The sequence below is a fragment of the Phytophthora cinnamomi genome (assembly GCF_018691715.1).
Source record: "Phytophthora cinnamomi strain GKB4 chromosome Unknown Contig7, whole genome shotgun sequence".
In the NCBI taxonomy this organism is placed as follows: domain Eukaryota; phylum Oomycota; class Peronosporomycetes; order Peronosporales; family Peronosporaceae; genus Phytophthora; species Phytophthora cinnamomi.
This window is the reverse complement of record NW_027150940.1, coordinates 10,242-29,783: the sequence shown is the minus strand read 5'-3', so window position 1 is coordinate 29,783 and position 19,542 is coordinate 10,242. Positions and strand designations below refer to the sequence as shown.

Sequence of the window (19,542 nt, the reverse complement as noted above, 5' to 3'; positions counted from 1 at the left end):
GGCCCCACCTAATAGAGCGCGGTTGTCAGATTGTGTCCGATACAAAACCGAAGTGTTTTATTTTCGTACTTACACAAATAAAAATGAAAAATATTTTTATTATATTTTTTCACGGATAAAAATATTTAATTTTTTTTTGCCATCCCTGCTCGTACCGGTGCGTGGTTGGGCTCAGCCTGCAGGCGCGCAGCGCTTCAACAAGGCGACCACCTTCACCATAAATCGCCTGTTCTTGTAATTCGTCGACTTGTCCACGTCCAGCGTCTCGGTACAGCTGTACACGAGAGGCGTGGCGCACGGACACTTCAAACGGCTGCACGATGTCTTTGACTTCGAACGTGAAGTCGTTCAGCGCGCGAACAATGCGTTTGGGGCCTCGCCACACCAACGCGAGTTTATTACCGCTGCGCCCAGTAGCCATCGCAGCGAGAACAAAATCACCTTCACGAAACTTTTGCAGCTTGACGCCTTGTCGGCGGGGGTGTCGTTCCCGAGCGGCGCGTCGGCGCTTCTCGCTCGCATCAGTCAACTCGGCGTGTAGCCCGTCCAAAGCCACACGGACCTGATGCATATATGCTTGTATCTTTTGCTCACCCCATGCAAGGGAAGCGGCCTCGGGATCGTGGGGATGCAAGATGCTCGTCAACTGGAGTCCACCGGATAACGCAGTAAATACCGTGATTGGTGACGTACCGCCCAAACGATCAATTGGCATATTGGTCAGCGCTGCTTGGACGATAGGAAGTAGGGAGGGCAGTATTGGATGGTCAGTCTGCGCTCGCTCAGGAGCGACTTCATGCACTTCAGAATCTCGCGATTAACTACCTCTACGGTTCCATTCGCCCACGACGTGTAGGCTGTCACGAAATGGAGGTGCGCTCCAAGCGCGCGCTTCAGCCGTTCAAAACTCTGAGTGCGGAATGTGTGCTCCTTGGTCAAAAACCCATTGGTGTGCGACCCCAAAGCGCTTAAACCAGGGTCTCGTAAGTGGTTGAATAAGTCGAATTCATCCTATGGTGGTGGATCTAGTCAATTTTATGTTTGGGTGCGTTCCACGTCTGGCAGTTTTTGCTGCGCTTGGCTTGAAATCCAGGACTAGTGTCTCGAGTGGAAACGGTGGCAACCGTCTCGGGTACGGAGATGTCTTTCAAGATTGATTGTACTACCTGTTATCAGATTCGAGAGGATCAGCTGTTCGAAGATGACCAAGCTGTCATCGGACTTTGGAGAGGACTAGCTGGCGACGCGGCGGTTTCGCGATGCGCCTGATCCCGATCGAAGCGCCGGGGCGTTCGGCGACTGGACACCGGCGAGGATGACGGGATGGAGGTCGCGTGTGATGCCGTGGCTCGAGGCTGGAGTGCGGCCAAGACCAAGGAAGGAGGGGTGTGAAGAACCCAGGAAGGGTGTGTGGAAACCGTGCGAGACGACGAAGAAGATTGGAGTCGGCGTGCACACCGACGACCGATAGTTGAAAGGAAGAGTGCGCGCGGTGCGAGCTGTGCCGTGCGAGGTAAGTCAGTCAATCGTGAATTTGGGCCGTGGAAGCAACAAGTCAAGATCTTCGCATTTTGACTTGGTTCTGTCGACTTTGATAGTGTCCGTTCCGTCCTAAGTTCTACCCAGCAGCTTAGAGGTCCCTCCCAGGGCGACTCGCGACACGTGGTAGAGAAGCAGGGCACTAGCTTCGCTGTGAAGTTGGACATCGGCAGTAATGGTTAAGTCTTCGTCGAGCGTCGTGGGGATCTCCGTCTGGTTCTATGCAGGATTGGCAGCCACGCTTTGGAATAGTGGTTGGGCTCGCACCTGGTTGGTTGGTTTGGTCGGCGGTCACGCTTTGGAATGGCGTTTGGGGCTCGCGACTGGTTTGTTTGGAGGCTCGGCACTCGACAAGACCAGTGAAGCCTCTGATATTGGTTTGAATCGTCTGACGTTTGTGATCGGCACGATCGGAACTTCGAATTGAAATCTGATAATGGACACGCTCGTTGCTTCGAATTGAAATTGGGAACGGCACGCTCGGTGCCGCTTAAGTTTGTTTCGAGTTTGAAGTTTGAAGAAGATGGTTGGTTTTGGAGAAGAAGAGGAGCTCGCGGAGCAGCGGGCTGCGCAAGAAGAAGTGGCACACCTGGAAGCTCGTAACGGCGTTACACGAAGATTACCCGATGGCTACAGAGATTGTGGGACACACAGGAGTTGTGGGGTCCACATCTTCACCTAAATCAGTAGGAACATCAGTAAGTGGCTTTATATCCGATGGATATGCAAGAGACTAGGGCTCACTATGCTAGATAATGAGCGTTATACATTTACACCAAGACAAAGAGAATTACAGTCAGTTTGGGATTTACAGTTAAGAGACTTGTGTTGACTCTTGGAGTCCGTAAGGTGTACGGATTCGTACGTCGTTCTGGTATTAGAACGGCCGCTATCTGTAGTGGGCCTACGCTGGCTCACTACTTTAGCTTTCACGTGCGTCACGTGTATGAGGAAGCGTAGGAGTTTATTAATAATTTGAATTAATTATACTTGACTCCACAAGTATAATATAAATCAAAAATAACGACTCCAAGTGACTTAGATTAGGTAAAATGAGAACTGAAATATTTGTAAATTGATCTTCCTTCTAAAACTGCTAAAGCTGTTTATCATCTATGAAAGGGGTTGACAGCGGCTGGCTGTAAGAGCCCCGCCAATATGCACGTGTCTAATTGGTAGAAAGATGCCGCTTTCTACCAATAGGATCTTTGGGTAGGTGTGGACCACTCATTGTGGTGGCCCACTTCAATGTATCCATTGGTGTGACTTACACCAATGTGAGGAAGTATTGAAACCTTTAACAGATATTTATCTGTTAAACCATAAGTGACTGATGTCACTTGTGACCGTTGTCATGCACAAGTGACTGTTGTCACTTGTGTGTGTAACCCCGTTACACCATTCCCCCATTAAGCTTAGACGACTCGACACGTCAATTAATATTGACTGCTTGTCAACTGTTTGTGCTGGGGATTTCTGTACCCATACGCAATGAGCACGACCAAGCTGAAGATCGCCATTGTAACAGAGGGTAAGCTCTCTGTTGCCTAGTACCGTGCGCGGCAGGGCGAGGTGCGCCGCTACCACGGGAACAGACAACACAGTGTCTGTGTACGGTTCTTCTATGTCGACCGCGTCTGTGCGTCGACATCTCTAAGCGAATTTATGTCGCTTACCGTGATCGGGTAAGCAAGCGCCAAAGCACTTTGAGTCCTTCTCGAAGTGAGGCAAGTATTAGCAACACCACGCTGTTGCGGTAGAGGCTGGTGTCCGTGCGCCGTTCGCACTGTTCGTCCAGGTGGCGGTGCGTATTAGCAACCGCGACCACAAAAGGCATACTATATGTATACCTGAGAGCTTCAATGATCTCCGTGCTAATTATCTAGCACGCGAGTCGTCAGGCGTTGTAGATTACTACAGCGCTCGCACTACCTTCTTGCTGGTAGTGCGTATTGGGTTTCGTACTCCTTCACCATGTCCGGAACGTCTTCCATCAGGACGTTCCGTGGTTCCCACGTGTCGTGTTGGGGAGGGAAACCTCTCCAGCGAATTTCTCCGCGTGCGTCTCGCAGCGGTGGCGGAGGTGGTGGAAACACGCCCCGATGGTCAACGCCGTGTTGACCTTCATCTCGTGTTGCACCACGACCAAGTGACGGTCGTGGAGTACTTTCAGAGCGTGGCGGTTGCCGCTCTGTTCCTTCGTGTCCCGGCTCTGGCGGTCTCCCAGACCGCCTTGAACGTGCCGGTCGGGCTGTAGGCCCGACTGTATTAACTGCTCCAGCGCGACTACGCGCTGGAGAGGAGGGTTTCCCCTGTCGAATCTGTCTCTTCGGGTCAGACGAGCCACTTGGCTCGTGCTGGAGGTATGGCTTTAACCGCCCGACATAAAATGTCGGGTGGAGCCGCATGCTAGACGGTATGTCTAGCGTGTATGCGTTACCGTGGCGTGCCACACCGTGAATGACCCGATGAAGCGCGGAGCAAGCTTACTTGCTCCGAAATCCGAAACTGCATGTTTAGGCAGGTTTTAAGTAGATATCACAACCAATGAATCCACTTTGAATTCATTTGTGTTGCCCCTGCCAATATTATCGGCGTTCAGCTTCTGTCTATCCACAGAAGCTGCAATCGTGTCCAGGCCACCAAATTACGGCTTGTCTGCGATGGATGAAGCAATCGCACCCGATCTGAACGAGTTCAGCTCGCTCTCCGCAAGAGGCTCGGCCTCTGCGTGGTTCTTCGCGGTGTCTGCGCCCTGCGCAGACCCGTGGTTCTTGTTCCTTGTGGAGTCTGTGCTCTGCACAGACTCGTTCTCCTTGTTCTGGGCGTTGGTGCCCTGCGCCGACCCTTGGCTCTTCCTGCCAAGGTCCGCGCGGGGCGCAGACCTGGTTGTCTTGTTCCTTGTTGTCGCGGCTGACACTGTGCAGGTGTCAGCGGCTTTCTGCGGCTGCTGTAGTGCAGTCGTAGATCCTCCCCCACTTAAAGTGGGAGTCACCACTCCGAGTAAACTCGGCAGACGTGGATGCCGCATGGCATCCACGTCGAACGGTGTATGCCTGGTCCAGGCATGCACCGAGTTGTTGATGGCGAATTCCGCCATCGACAAACACTCGCTCCAGTATTGGAACGAGTGAGCGTAGCTCTTCAGAATGTCGACGAGCACGCGGTTCACGCGCTCGGTTTGGCCGTCTGTCTGCGGAAGGTCCGAAGTCGACACGGAAAGCTGGCTCCCAAGAAGTGTAAACACATCTTGCCACAAGTGCGCTGTGAAGCGCGGGTCTCTGTCCGACACGATGTCGGTCGGCATGCCATGGTGTTTGAACACCATGTCGACGAACAGACGGACCGTCTGCTTCGCAGTCACTTCTGCCGGCACCGCAGCAAGATGTACCATCTTGCTGAAGCGGTCGACGACGACCACAACACCGGTATTTCCTCCGCTGTCCGGGGGAAGACCAAAGATGAAGTCCAAAGACATGGACTTCCAACACTCCGACGGAGTCGGTAGTGAGTGCAAAGGAGCCTGCGCGAATGGCGCAGGCTTTACGCGTTGGCATACCTCGCAAGCACGGATGTACTTGCGCACCCACTTATACTGGTGGTGCCAGTAGAAGTCGCGCGTGAGAAGGACGTATGTCTTCTCACGTCCGAGATGTCCCGCACTCGGGGCATCATGATATTCGTACATGATCCTGAGTCGCAGGTCATGGTCATTCGGCACGACAACGAGATCCGCGTTGTCGTCGACTGCATTATAAAGAAGCAGTCTGTTGTGCACTCGATAGCGGTGTGCACGCGCACGAAGGTGCTTGGGCAGCTTCCGACGAACCTTGTCAGAAGGTGCTGTGCCATAGGCCAGCAAGAGTTTCGCGTCCGCGTCGTGCGCGTACGCGGCCTTCACGTCGTCCAACAGCGACGACGTGGGTGTGCTCATTCGCATGGCGTCAATGGCATTGACGTCAGCAGCTTCTGCGTAGTCCGGCCGACGTGATAACGCGTCGGCCACTACATTCAATCTTCCGGGTTTGTATTCGACCCGGAAGTTATACTCCGCAAAGAATGAGAGCCATCTCGCCATTCTTTGTGATATGTGTGGTGACTTCGCTGCAGTGCGCAGTGATGCATGGTCGGTGTAGACCACAAACGGTCTACTTCCAAGCAAATACACTCGGAACTTTGCGAGTGCGTATTTCATGGCAAGGCGTTCCTTGTCATGCACCGGATAGTTGCGCTCAGCTGGCTTCAGCTGACGCGATTGGTAGTAGACGACACGATCACGGCCCTCGTGATCGTGCTGCATCAACGCACATCCGATCGCGAAATCGGATGCGTCACACACTACGTGGAATGGACGATCTTTGTCAGCCACTGCCAAGATCGGCGGCTCAGTCAAGTCTCGCTTTGCTGCATCGAATGCCTTTTGGCAATCGGTTGCCCACTTCCACACAGCTTCCTTCTTAAGAAGCTGTGGCAGCGGGCGAATCTTGCCCGCGTAATCCTCCACATACTTGCACAAGTACGTGGCCAAGCCAAGGAACGGCCTCAGTTCCTTGACACTTGAAGGCGTTGGCCATTCGTTAATCACTCTGACCTTTTCCGGTCAGGGCGAACACCATTTTTTTCCTACGAGGCACCCGAGGACGGGTATCTCGCTCGCCCCGAAGATACACTTCTTCAGGTTCGCGTAGAGCTTATGTTTTCGCATAAGCTCAAGTAGCTTCCGGAGATGCACCCTGTGCATCTCTACGTCGGTCTTCCCGTCCACAGCTCGGCTGTGGATGAACACATCATCGAAGTAGCTCGGTGCGAAGTCGCGCACCGAGCGCAACAAGTGCGTCACGCACCTGTTGAAAGTCGCAGGGGCGTTCTTAAGCCCCTGCGGCATTACTAGCCATTCCCAGAGCATGCCGCTTGGCGTGCTCACTGCGTGAGCGGGATATCGCTCTCACGCATTAGGATTTGGTAGAATCCATCTCGCAAGTCGAGAGCACTGTAAACGGTGCTCCCGGCCATCGAATCGATGATAACATCTTTTCGCGGTATCGGCGTCTGCGCCGGTACCGTCGCATCGTTCAGCTTGTTGTAGGCATGAACGATGCGCCATCCGCCCTGTGGCTTTTTGACACAGAACGTTGGAGCACTGTGCGGGGACTTTGATTCCCGCACTTGTCCTGCCTTGCGACGACTTTCAAAGAAGTCGTCGATTGCTTTTACTTACTCTCGCGGCAGTGGCCACTGCCGCGTGACACAGTACTTCGTGCCCGGCACGAGATCAATCTCGTGCTGAATGCCCTTATCCTGCGGAAACTCCGCAGGAATGTCTTCCGGGAGTACGTCTTTGTACTCCCTCAACAATTCGTAATAGGGACTCGACTTCAGCGAGTCCCAACCTTGTTCCTCGAAGCGTTCTCGCTTCGTCTTCGCACTGAGAGCGTCTTCACTCTCAGTGGTACTTCCCATGAAGAGCTGCCTCAGCTCTTCGCTCTCGCTCTTCGTTCTTTCGCTGTTCGAAAGAACGCAGACCTGCTCGATGCGTCCATCGTGCAAGTCGCGCGTGAAGCGCTTCCAGCTCATGGCTGGAAGCGAAGTCAACTCCGACGTCGTCGGAGGAGGATTAGCGAGCTCCATTTCACGATACTGGAATCCAGTATCGGTGCGCGTCAAGACGCTCAGTGTCTCGACGTCCGACGTCACCGCCTCAGTCTGCCCAGCAGACGGTTCTTGTGGCGTCTCGGCCCCGGACCGAGACTTGCGCAGAGTTCTCCGCTTGCGCCGTCTCCTTGTTGTGCGGAGCCCGGCTCCGCACAGTTGTTCTTGTGGTCCAGGCCCGGCCGTGGACTGTTGTTCGCCGGCGGACCCTGTCCGCGGGCGCGCGGTATCAAGCCCGGCTTGACCGCATTTTCCTTCGTCCAGCCCGGCTGCACGGTAATGTGTCCTTTTGCCGGCGGACCCTGTCCGCGGGCGCGCGATATCAAGCCCAGCTTGATCGCATGGCGCTTCGTCGTGCAGCACGGCTGCACGACAGCATGCAAATTGCGTCAGTGCGGTACGTTTGCAACCGTCCGCACTATTTGCAGCGTCAACTCCCGGAGTTGACACGCCTTCGTCACCTCGACGCCATTCATTGGCGGAGCCCCTCATGACCGAGGGTGCGTCGTCGTCGACCTGACCTCTTCGGGTCGGGGACTGTCCCTTACACACTTGAACGTGGGTGTTGGCTCCCGGAGCCAGCACATCTTTTCCTTCTGACGTCGGCATCATTGCCGACGTTGGTCTCACTTGTGCGCGCCCTCGCCCATTCCCTGGGCGCTCCGGGAAAGCAGCATTAAGCGCTGTCTCGGCTGGCGAGCCGCGCGCACCTGTTGGTGCGTGTGCTGCGGTAACAGGGCCATCGCTCTCTGTTCCGCGTCGCGACCGAATCGCACGCGTGCGCGCTTCTTCCAGTCTATTACCGGATCATGCCGTGCAAGCCACGGCATACCCATTACCACGTCGAACTTATCGTCCAGGTCCAGGACGATGTGTTCGACAAACACTCGTTGTTTGTACGAGAAGCGCACGTTCACGACGCGCTTCTCGGTCTTCACGATGGCACCTGTTGCCAGTCGTACCTCCAGAAGACTTCGAGGTGTATCTACCTCCTCGAAGTCAAGTCTCGGCAGGCTTCGTAGTCGAACAAAGTTGTTCGACGCGCCTGAATCTACCAAAGCTCGAAGAGAGCCACTCGCTCTCTTCGAGTAAACCTTCAAGATGACTAGGTTTGGCCTGTCATCTTGTTTCTTGCAGCGAGAGCTAGTCTCACTGGGGGCTGCAGTCCTCAGTGCCGCGTGCCCGATGTCGGCACGCGTGACTGCATTATCAGTAGGGCGCCCCGCGCCTACTGGATGTTCGCGTTTTTTGTTGGTCAGCGGCGATGCCTAGCATCGCCACGACGGCCCCCTCCAGGGGGCATAGGAGCTGTGCACTCCCGTGCAAAGTGACCGATCCTTCCGCAACGAAAGCATCGTACGTTGCCTCCTTGCTGCTGGTAGCCAGCAGCCGTTGCGTTTGAGAGGTCCATTGGTTCCGGACCTCCCATCCTCACTATCGGGCGCGGTTGCGGGCTCGGTACGTTCGCATGGAGTTTAGCCTGCCGCAGGCTAAACTCTTCTTGCATGGCAAGGGTGATTGCAGCTTCGAGAGTACTCGGGTACTCTCGGAAGAGATAGGTCTTCACCGGCCCATCTCTAAGTCCCTTCATGAACGTGACGACCTTGGTCGCCTCGTCAATTGGATTGGTCACGATATTTGATACCAAATATCGTGCGCGCTGCGCGTAAGCATGGACGTCATGCTTACCCTACTGAAGGTCGAGGAACTCTGCCCTCGACCGGAACTCGTTTTGCGGGGACTCAAACGCTTGTTTGAGCTCCTCTTTGAACACTTCGTACGTGCTGAAGCACGTAGGATCGGAGAGTCGGCGTCCATACGCCCAACTCCTTGCGCGTCCGCCAAGGCAGGACATGGCGAACGCGACCTTCGACAGCTGGTCGAAGATACGTCGAGCCGCAATGGCTGTGTCGAGTTCGACAAGCTATCGGAGGAGAGGCTCGCCCTCTCTTCCCACGTAATTGCTTACGCTCAATTTTAGTGATTGAGCACGCGGTGTCGTCCCTGACGATGCCGTCACTGAGGAAGCAACATCACGCTGCTCCTTCATGATGAATCCTAGAGCAACGCCATGTTGCTCTGTCGGCGATAGCGTACGCAGCATCGTAGCTATCGCCGCCTCCCCAATGACTGTTGACAGTCGTTGGAGGGCTTCCCACTCTGGGTCAGACAGGTGGGGGCGTAGCGCGTGCAACATGCGCTGCAAGCGTATTGGAGCTCTCCATGGGCATCTCCGTGCTCATGCGGTTCTCGGCTCCGCGTTCGTACACCTCGTACGAACGTCAAGCAGTCGGTCGTTGGACGGACTACAAAGTGCTACCAGGTGTAGTGGGTCTAACTTGACTCACTACTTTAGCTTACACGTTGCGCTACGTGTATGAGGAAGCGTAAGTACTTAGTAATTACTTGAGTTAGTTATATTTGAATACACAAATATAATTTAAATCAGATAAGACTCCAAGTGACTTAGTTTAGGTAAAATGAGAACTGTACTGTTTGTATATTGATCTTCCTCCTAAATCTGCTAAAACTGTTTATCATCTATGAAAGGGGTTGACAGCGGCTGGCTGTCAGAGCCCCGTCAATATGCACATCTCCAATTGGTAGAAAGATGCTGCTTTCTACCAATAGGACCTTTGGGTAGGTGTGAACCACTCATTGTGGTGGCCCACTTCAATGTACCCATTGGTGTGACTTACACCAATGTGAGGAAGTATCTAAAACTTTTAACGGATATTTTATCTGTTAAAATCAGAAGTGGCTTGTAGCCACGTGTGCGTGTAACCCCGTTACATCAAAACTCACGTTGTATCCAAGCACAAACAGCACGAGTTGGCGATCCAAGTTCAGCAGCATTACCACAGTCTCGCCGATCGCTTCATGGTACAACGGCCTTCCAAAGAAGAAGAGAGGCGTCAAGCCCCTCCAAGTTAAGTGAACCAGTGATGCAACCTAACAAGCGGCAAAAAGATGAGGGAAAGCTCCGGTGACTCCAGAACAAATTTCGGGCCATTGCGTGATGGTTGATCCGCGACGGTGCGAGTGCGGATAATTGATATGCTGAGCGATTGTGGATCGCATCGATGTGCTTTGCCTATCAAGGCTGGCGCACAACTTGGTAATGACTCCGGCCTTTGAGACCCGAACGTCACCATCCCGTCCAGCAAGAACTACAACAGGATCCTTCATTATGAGCCCACTAAGGACACGGACTGACAACGAGCGAGCGCAACGGTAGCTAATATGCGCCACAATCGTCAGGAACTGAGGCGCATGGAAGAAAGCACGGTAGACGTCAATATGTGTACACAGGGCTAATTAGTAGTGTTAATTTCTAGTGATATTACTAACGCCAAAGCCGTTCTACTATAGTAGTAGTAGTGATATTGGTTCAGAGTCGGTTAGTAGTAGTAGTATCACTACTAACCCAAAATTCTCACTACTACCCAAATCTGTTCCCAAAAGACCACAGGATAAAAAGCAGGGGTATTTGTAAATTATGGGAGTGTATCGTGAATACCAATGTTATTTATGAGACAATACTGCAGGGCGCGAACAGCTCCCGTTTATGGATATACTGCCATAATTATTATAAGATGCGATATTAACATATCTAACTCGTTCGTTTTGTATGCAGCTGACTTGTATAGGCAAAGCTCAGAAAAATATAATGCGATGGTGGTTTATCCATATTTTCCTGTAGTTATCTGTTACGAAACAGCCTTATCTAAAACGCACATAACTTTCGCAAAATACCAGCCAGTTACTGATGAGCCACTCGCGGCACAAGCCCGATTGGGCCTCATTTCTCAACCTTCCAGCAGCAAGATGCCGACTACCGCCGCCCAAGACCTCTACTGTCTTACGCACTAGTGGGATGACGATGTTACCTACTCGCGGCGACAGTGCGTCGGCTCCTGGCTACTTGATTTTTAGCAGCAGATATTTACACTAACATCTCCTAACGTTCTCCTCGATATCATACTGGCGCGCACGATGGATCCACTGATGCATGTGTTGTTTTTGCTGCTTGTGTGGAAGAGGGCAAATGCCGACGTGAGATTTATCGTTAAGCCTAAATCTAATTTGCTGTATTCCTCTCCCTGTTGTCCCCCTTGTGCTCCTTGATGCATCTCATCATGTTATTTACCCTACCGAAGACTCAGCAGCAGTCTTCGGTCTACCCAATCACATCGTGGCGAGGCACGCGCCGTGTCCACCGTCAACTCGTTCACCGTGAAGTCATCTTCGGATGAGTCTTCGCTGGGTCCGTCCTGTCTACACTGGCGGTACACAATACCATCAGTCCTGTCTACACTCACGGTGCACAATACCAACAATCCCACTTGCCGCCTGTGTTGAGAAGCCTTGTCGATGACTCGCCTCGCCTCGAGCAGATACTGCTAGCGCTTGGTTCACACAGCCTTCGTTAACATGTCGGCAAGTTGATCCTTCGTCGGCACGTAGTCGACCGCGATGATGCGCCGCGCCACGTTCTCACGGATGACGTTATGTTTGATGTCGACATGCTTGATCCGAGCGTTGTAGCCTGCGTTACTCGCCAACGCTATGGCACATTGGTTGTCTTCCCGCACTCGCGTAGCTCCCACCTGCTCGTGTCCCAGGTCCTTCAACATGGTTCGGGCCCACAGCACCTCCTGGGTGCACAGTCCGAGTGCCATGAACTCGGCATCCGCCGAGCTTAGCGCCACCGTGCGCTGATACTTCGAATTGAAGACCACCGGCGCCCCGCTGATCATCACCATAATTCCGGTCACCGAGCGGCGGTCGTCCAGATTGCTGCACCAGTCCGCGTCCGTGTACGCCCCCGCCACGATCTTGTCTATCGTTGCCGTTGTAGACGATGCCGACGTCTCGGGTGCTCTTTAGGTTCCGGAGCAGTCGGATCGCAGCCTTCCAGTGCTGCTGGCCAAGATTCTCCAAGAACCTTGCTAACTACGTGACTACGTATGCCACACCCGGGCAAGTGCACATCGTGATGTACAACAACCATCCGATGAGAGCTCGGTATGGCTTTGCCACACTTTCGCCGTGAGTTGTTGGTGACTGAGTCTTCGTCAGCTTCAGCCCCGACTCGCACGGGCTCACCACCATCTTGGTGTCCTGCTGGTTGAACCTCTTCACCACGTCATCTATGTAACGCGTCTACTTGATCATGAGCGTCTTGGTCGAGTAGTCGTGGCTGATCTCCTTCCCAAGGATGAACTTGGCCTCGCCCAACTCCTTCATCTTGAACGAGTTCTTGAGCGCCACCTTGACCTCCTCGATCTCGGCAGTCGTCTTCGCCACAATGTCCATGTCGTACACGTACAGGCAGATGTACACGTACTTGCCATCCTTGCCCTTGATGTAGGCGCACTGGTCGGCACCGCAACTCCGAAATCCGATGTTCATGAAGCCTTGGTGGATAGTCTTGTGCCAAGCATACGCTGCTTGCTTCAGGCCGTAGATCGCCTTCTCGAGTCTCCACATCATGTTCTTCGCGTTCGCGACGCCGTAGGGCACCTCCACGTACACGCGCTCCGTGAGTCCGCTGTTGAGGAACGCAGTGTCCGCATCCAACTGCTCGGCCACGTACGCCTTCACCGGCACCACCGACAACACAACTCGGATTGAGTTCATGTTGCCCACCGGTGAGTATGGCTCGAAGACGTCTACGCCAAACTTCTGCTTCAATCTTTTCGCCAACAGTCGAGCCTTGTACCTGATTACTTGGGCGTGCTCGTTGCGCTTCTTCGCGAACACCCACCGACATCCGTTCGGCCGGGCATTCGCTGTCCATTTAACCATCGTCCAGGACACATTGTCAGCGTGTGCATTTAGCTCCGCGTCCATCGCCTCGATCCACACCGAAGACTCATTGCTACGCATCGCCTGTTGATACGTGGTTAGTGCGTCGTCCGCATCACCGACATCTGAGCGTATGCCAACACAGTTTCTGCAAGTAGGTTATCCTCGTCAAACCTCGGTCGCTTAGGCGATGGAGGCCAGAAGGGATCGTCGTTGTCCGAGTCTTCGTTGGTGTGCATCTTCGAGTCTTCGACGTCTGCAAATCCGTCGCCAAGAATCGCAGACTCACGTACACGCCGGATTCGTTCCGGTTCTGGGTGGAACACCATTTCCGCAGTCATCGCTGGGTTCCCCACCCTTTGGAAATTCGTCAGATCCTGTATCGATGACTCGTTCTGCTCCGCCTCCTGCATCTCCGGGTCTTCGGCAGTCTCTCTCGCTGACTCCACTCGGTTATCTGTCGCAGGTTGCTGCGCAGGCTCCGGTAATGCAGCATCCTCTCCATACTTCGTCACTTGGATGGTCACCGAGTCTTCGGTGGACGCCGTGTCGTAGATGCCATTTACTTCTCGTTCGTCGAGTTTCACCGATCTGGTCACCTTCACCTTGTTTGACTCCAAGTCGTACACTCGGTAACCCTTCGAGTCTTCGGCGTACCCCAGGAACATGCACTTGAAGCTCTTTGCTTCCAACTTCGTGCGTTTGGCCTTGTCAATGTGTGCATACCCGATCGATCCAAACACACGTAAGTGGTCCAACCGAGGTTTCGCCTTGAACGACAACTCGTACGGAGTCTTCGTTGGGTTCATACTGTTGGTCGACCGGTTGGTTAAGTACACTGCCGTGCTGACTGCCTCTGCCCACCACAACGTGGTCACACCCTTGTAATGCAGCATGCTCCGAGCCTTCTCCATGATCGTACGATTCATCCGCTCTGCCACTCCATTCTGCTGAGGGCTATACGGGACGGTCTTCTGGTGCATGATCCCGTTCTGCCGGCAGATCTCGTCCATCGACTTGTTGACGAACTCGCTGCCATTGTCCGAGCGCAGGCACTCGATGCGCTCTCCCCACTGATTCTGGTACAGCTTCATGAACAGCTTGAACTTGATCGCGACCTCGCTCTTCTTAGTCACGAAGTACACCACGACGTGCCGCGAGTAGTCGTCCACGAAGGTGAGCACGTACCTGGCCCCGCCCTTAGACTTCGTCTTCATGGGGCCCATCACGTCCGTATGAACGAGTTCTAGTGGACGTGTCGTTTTCGTTAACGATCGCGACGGGAAGTGCGCGACCGTCTGCTTGCCCTTCATGCATCCGCCGCATAGGGTCTTAACCGTTTTCTGAGTCATCGGCAGCCCAATCGTGGCTTGCCGAGTCTTCGCCAACGAGTCGTCGTTGAGATGTCCCATGCGAGCGTGCCAAAGATCCCATCCGCTTTCGACCCCGAGTACTCCGTGTAGTACGCCGTGTCCTGCTGGCATTCCAGCACGTACGCCTTGCCGATCTTCTTCCCTGAAGCGATCGCCGTCGACTTGTCCCAAATGACACACGACTTGCGCTGGAACTCCACGCTCATGCCGCGTTCAACCAACTTTCCGACCGAGAGCAGTCGTCGGTCGAGGCCGGGTATGTGGGGTACCTCCCCCATTCGAATCCGCTTGCCGTCGATGCCCGTCAAGCCTATTGACCCCGTCCCAGCCACACGAATCTTCTTTCCATCCGCACTGTTACATACATGTTCGCCGACATGTCTGCGTACTCGAACAAGTCTTCGCGGTGTGGCGTCATGTGGGCCGTCGCACCGCTGTTGATCAGCCACCTTGCCGATCGATCCTCCCCAACGGCGAAGACTGAGTCGTCGTTGGTGTCACCATTGCCTTGCTCCGGGCAGTCCCGCCTCATGTGACCGACTTTGTCGCAGTTGAAGCACTTGTCCTTGAACATGCCGAGCTGTCGTCCGCCACTGTTTTTCCGGTCAAACCCCTTGCCGACTTTATCGAACTTTCGGTTCTTACCCTTACCTCCGAACGAGGTAGCCTCAGCGCACGCTCCGAGGACGCCTTCTTCTCCTGTCGCTCGTAATCTTTGAGTAACATCTCCTTGATCTCGATGAGCGTCACATCCTTGGAGTTCTCGATGATTCATGAGATCAACTCGAACTCAGCGGGCAGACTGCTCAGCAAAATAACGAGTTGTCGGCCATCGTCTAGCGGCTCGCCAAGCGTCTGCAAGCCCGCGATGAGCTCGTCGAACTTGTCCAGGTGTTTCGCCATCGTCGAGCCTTCCTCCATCTTGAACTCATGGAGGCGGCGAGTCATCGCTACCCGGTTATGCATCGTTGTCCGGTTGTAGAACCTCCCAGAGTGTTCCACGCTCGAATGGACGAGGTAGCCAACCGAATCTTCGTGTGGTGCTCCACCGCCACCCCTTGAATAATGATTCCGAGCGCCTTCGTGTCGTTGAGCAACCAGGCCTCCGTGACTTCACTCGGATCCTTTACCACTTGCACGTGCGCCAGCAGCCCCTTCCTCGCCAGCGTCATCCGCATAGCGAACTCCCAGTGGAAGTAGTTGTCGCTTCCCAGGATGACTTTGGCTTTCTTACTGGATGTGGTCATGTCCGTCGTCGTGGGCTTGAGCTGTGCGACTGTTAACCTGTTGGGTTTGCTGCTTGTGTGGAAGAGGGCAAATGCCGACGTGAGATTTATCGTTAAGCCTAAATCTAATTTGCTGTATTCCTCTCCCTGTTGTCCCCCTTGTGCTCCTTGATGCATCTCATCATGTTATTTACCCTACCGAAGACTCAGCAGCAGGCTTCGGTCTACCCAATCACATCGTGGCGAGGCACGCGCCGTGTCCACCGTCAACTCGTTCACCGTGAAGTCATCTTCGGATGAGTCTTCGCTGGGTCCGTCCTGTCTACACTGGCGGTACACAATACCATCAGTCCTGTCTATACTCGCGGTGCACAATCCAACAGTATGCCTTCATCGTGGTGCAAACTCCAGCCAAATCACCGCAGCACCAGCAGCCGCAGGACGTGCTTATGGTGGTGCCAACCGCCAGCTGCAGGTGTGGGCGCTAGAGAAGTGTCGCGAGTCGCTTTGTCGGACCGGTTTGGACCGTACGCCGCCGTATTGGAGTTGTAAGTTCTGCCTGTAGCTTGTTAAAAACACAGGTCGAAGACTACAATTAAGCCAAAAATGCAAAACTGTTTTCTCCTTCTTAATGATCTGTGTGGTCCAAAGCTGAATCACGACTGACTGGCGAAAGCAGCCCTCTACTACTTCTGGCTCGCGACCGCCTTTGCAGCCTTCTCAACCTTGCTCTTCCTCTCGTATAGGGGGTACCCGTCCTCCGGACCACCCCGTCCGCACCTCTGAGTCGTAGGCTATTATAGGCTAACAAACACATACAAATGACACCCGTCCGCGAAGTCCCACCTAGACACCAGGGGACCTCCGCGACAGCGGGACTACCGCTCACCAGCGGGATTTGTGTCCGCAGCTTCGCAAGGTCCAGGTCCGGAACTCGTAGAACTTGGTCCGCGATCACACCACGTCTCCACCGCCAGGCACTCGCCTGAACCCATCCCGGGCTGGGACGGTCCGAGCCAATGCCGAGAGGGTATGACCCGTTCCAGCTCGGGACAGAAGGAGATCGAGGCACTGCGGGCAGACTCGAGGAGATCAAGCTCCAGGCGCTCGTGCAGCAGGACGAGACGGTCAGTCGTACCACGACCGAGCTGTGGAGAACGCCGTGCTGCGAGAGTCGATCCAGGAGTCGCACCTTGTGATGGCGCAGGTGGGCGCTGCTGTCGGGGCACAACCTGAGCGTCCTGCGTGTTTTCCACAGGTTCGTACCCCTATTTACTTACGTGATTTTATTAGATAACAAACACAAAAAGTCAGTCCTCGCGTATGATAATCAATGTAGCACAAAACTGATATAAATGCAATTACAGGAGTTTTTTTTTATCAGAGCAAGATCTTTTCAGAAAGCTATATCGCAATACAACTGTTGTTTCTAATAGAATTGAATCTCGCCACAAATATCACATGGTGCCCGGAATAAGTACGATCCTATGAAAATGTGTAGTGACTCCAAAATATATTTTTAGGGGTTCTGGCATCCTAGCACAGCTAGGTAATAGAGAGTGTATGAATGTAAATGGGGACTTCGCCCCATATATTACTACGCAGTATATATTCTTCGGTCTCTATCCATTTCCCACGCAAGGACCTGAAAGTAGTGCACGAGAGTTTTGTTTTCTACGTCGACTCCATTACTCGAGGAACAATTTATTTAGTAGTAGTAGTAGTAGTAGTAGTAGTAGTAGTAGTAGTAGTAGTAGTAGTATTGCAGGCACTTGAGGAACCAATGGAAGTACCGGAGACCACAAGATATTTGTCCGACCCACAATTTTTGTCCGACGTGTAAAAAGTCAAATACTATAGATTTTCAAAGGTACAACTATAACTTTATGCTAAAACTTGCACGAAAAAGCTAATTTTTATTCCGTCTTGTTAATGACAAATGCACCGGTGTCCGAGCGTGGGCCGACTGGAATGAGCCCAGCCTTGACGAAACCACGTCGAATCACATCGACTGGCACAGATTCCCACGCAGCAACCACGATGTCTGTGATAAGACTGCGTCGCTGCGTGGGATTGGTGCAAAAATCGTTATCTACATGGTACCTCACATACATTTCCCTAGTAAAGTGCTTGAACACACGCATTACCGCGACATCCATCGGCTGGGAAAGGCCTGTGATGCCAGGAGGGATGAACTCAGGTTCCGTACAGCAGGCTGCGAGCGATGCTCGCGTTGAAGCCATCTTGTGGACCTTCAAGCTGTCAAGCAGAAGCACTGATGGGCCACAGACCGATGGCCTCCACACCTATCATACAAATTGTAAGTCATACAGTAGGCACCGACACTGAAATAAAATCACGAACCTCTTGGATCCACTCCTCCATGACGTGCTGGTCGCAATACGCGTTCGCCTGCACCGTGAGCACTACCTTGTCCGAGCGGTGGGCAGGATGACGCTCGAGCTCGGCTTGGACGTGGTAGCCAGGCTCGCCCTTGAACACGACTAACGGGGGCAGCTTACACCCCGTAGCCGACGCACACAGAAACACGGAGGCTCGGAACGAGTTCGCTGACATAGCTAATCAATACAAAAATTAATTTAAAGTAGTACACTGCGCATTGAAATGGTTAGAGACTTACACTGGACAACGTCAACATGACGTTCGCCCCGAAAAGAGATCGTGGTGCTCGGTTTCATGTCGATGTAAATCGACGTTTGGTCCATATTGCATACATAGTTGTACTTATCGTCACCAGCCGTGATGGACACGACACTGTTTATCTCAATCGCGTAGCGCATGGCGCACCCGAACGCGTCGGCCACCAACTGGTTCATACAAATATCAACATAAAATATCAGTACTGTAAATAAAATCGAGCACACGCTGGCACAGTACCTGTAGCTCCTCGCGCTGCTTGACGCCGCGGTGGGTGATGCGGCGAATGGACAGCTTGTTGCGGTCTCGAAACCGCCGCAAGTACTCGTAGGCAGCGCGCTGAGTGCGCTCACCTAACAGCCGCGGCTCAAACCGCGTGCCCATGACTAGCAAACACTGGCTCGTCACGCATCTTGCTCTATTCTTTCTCATTTGATGCACCCATTCTAGCAACCTACAATAAACAGATCAAAGGTCAGTAAACAAATAGCCGTACAGTAGGATGTGACGAACTTGCCTCCTCTCCATATCAGGATACAGTATCGGCGGCCCTCGTCGTGCGGCGCTGCGGACGAATTTCCGCGAGGGCGGAGCAGCCGTGATCGCAGACGCTGCTTTTCGCCAGCGCAACAGCGTGCGCGGCGTCACCTTGTACTCAGCCGCCACGTCGGCGAGGCTGCTGTCGTTCGCAACGGCATCTTCGCTCGCGGCGATGGCCTGCATACAGTAGAGTAGATGATTAGACATGGTGCATGCATCTCGTTTCGAAGGTGAACTCACCTTCGCCTTAACGCTGTTCTTTTGGTGGGGGCCTCTCACCATCCTGCAAATAACTGAATGGTCGCCGCGTGGCCAGCAACGAATTAGTGGCGACGATGCAGTGCTCCCGCGCGCTGAATGACACTTTTTACCATACTTTTTACGTTGTAATTTATGTTTTTACGATCGGACAAATATCTCGTGGTCTCCGGTACCATCATAACTCAGGAAGGCAATACGCTATCTAGTAGTCGATAGTCGTTTTTGATAGCTGCAAATAACTGCATGTAATAACGACATATTGTTAATGCATCCAAAGAGTCCAAAATCGACGTGCTAAAGCAGGTAAAACCACTGGGGCTAGTTTATCAAATCCCAATCGTTGAAGTATTAAGGCAGCAGCCTCTCCATTGATACTCAATTCATCAGAGTGTCGGTAAATGAATCGACAATGTCTTCCAATCGAAGCCACCGGTGTTGGGACATTTGGTTGCGCACCATGTAGCTCAGGTCTGCTCGACAATGAG

At 53.2% G+C, this 19,542-nt stretch overlaps 1 protein-coding gene across 1 annotated transcript; it reads right to left on the bottom strand.

The window, feature by feature from the left end:
* Positions 1-12,354: 12,354 nt before the first annotated feature.
* Positions 12,355-19,078, bottom strand: IUM83_10974 (Cytochrome P450; the record flags this gene model as incomplete). Its single annotated transcript, XM_067935506.1, has 6 exons — positions 12,355-12,567; positions 17,963-18,177; positions 18,240-18,426; positions 18,497-18,710; positions 18,795-18,973; positions 19,037-19,078. The coding sequence occupies 6 exons, from the start codon at positions 19,076-19,078 to the stop codon at positions 12,355-12,357; spliced, it is 1,050 nt and encodes a 349-aa protein (XP_067798875.1).
* Between the last annotated feature and the right edge of the window lie 464 nt (positions 19,079-19,542).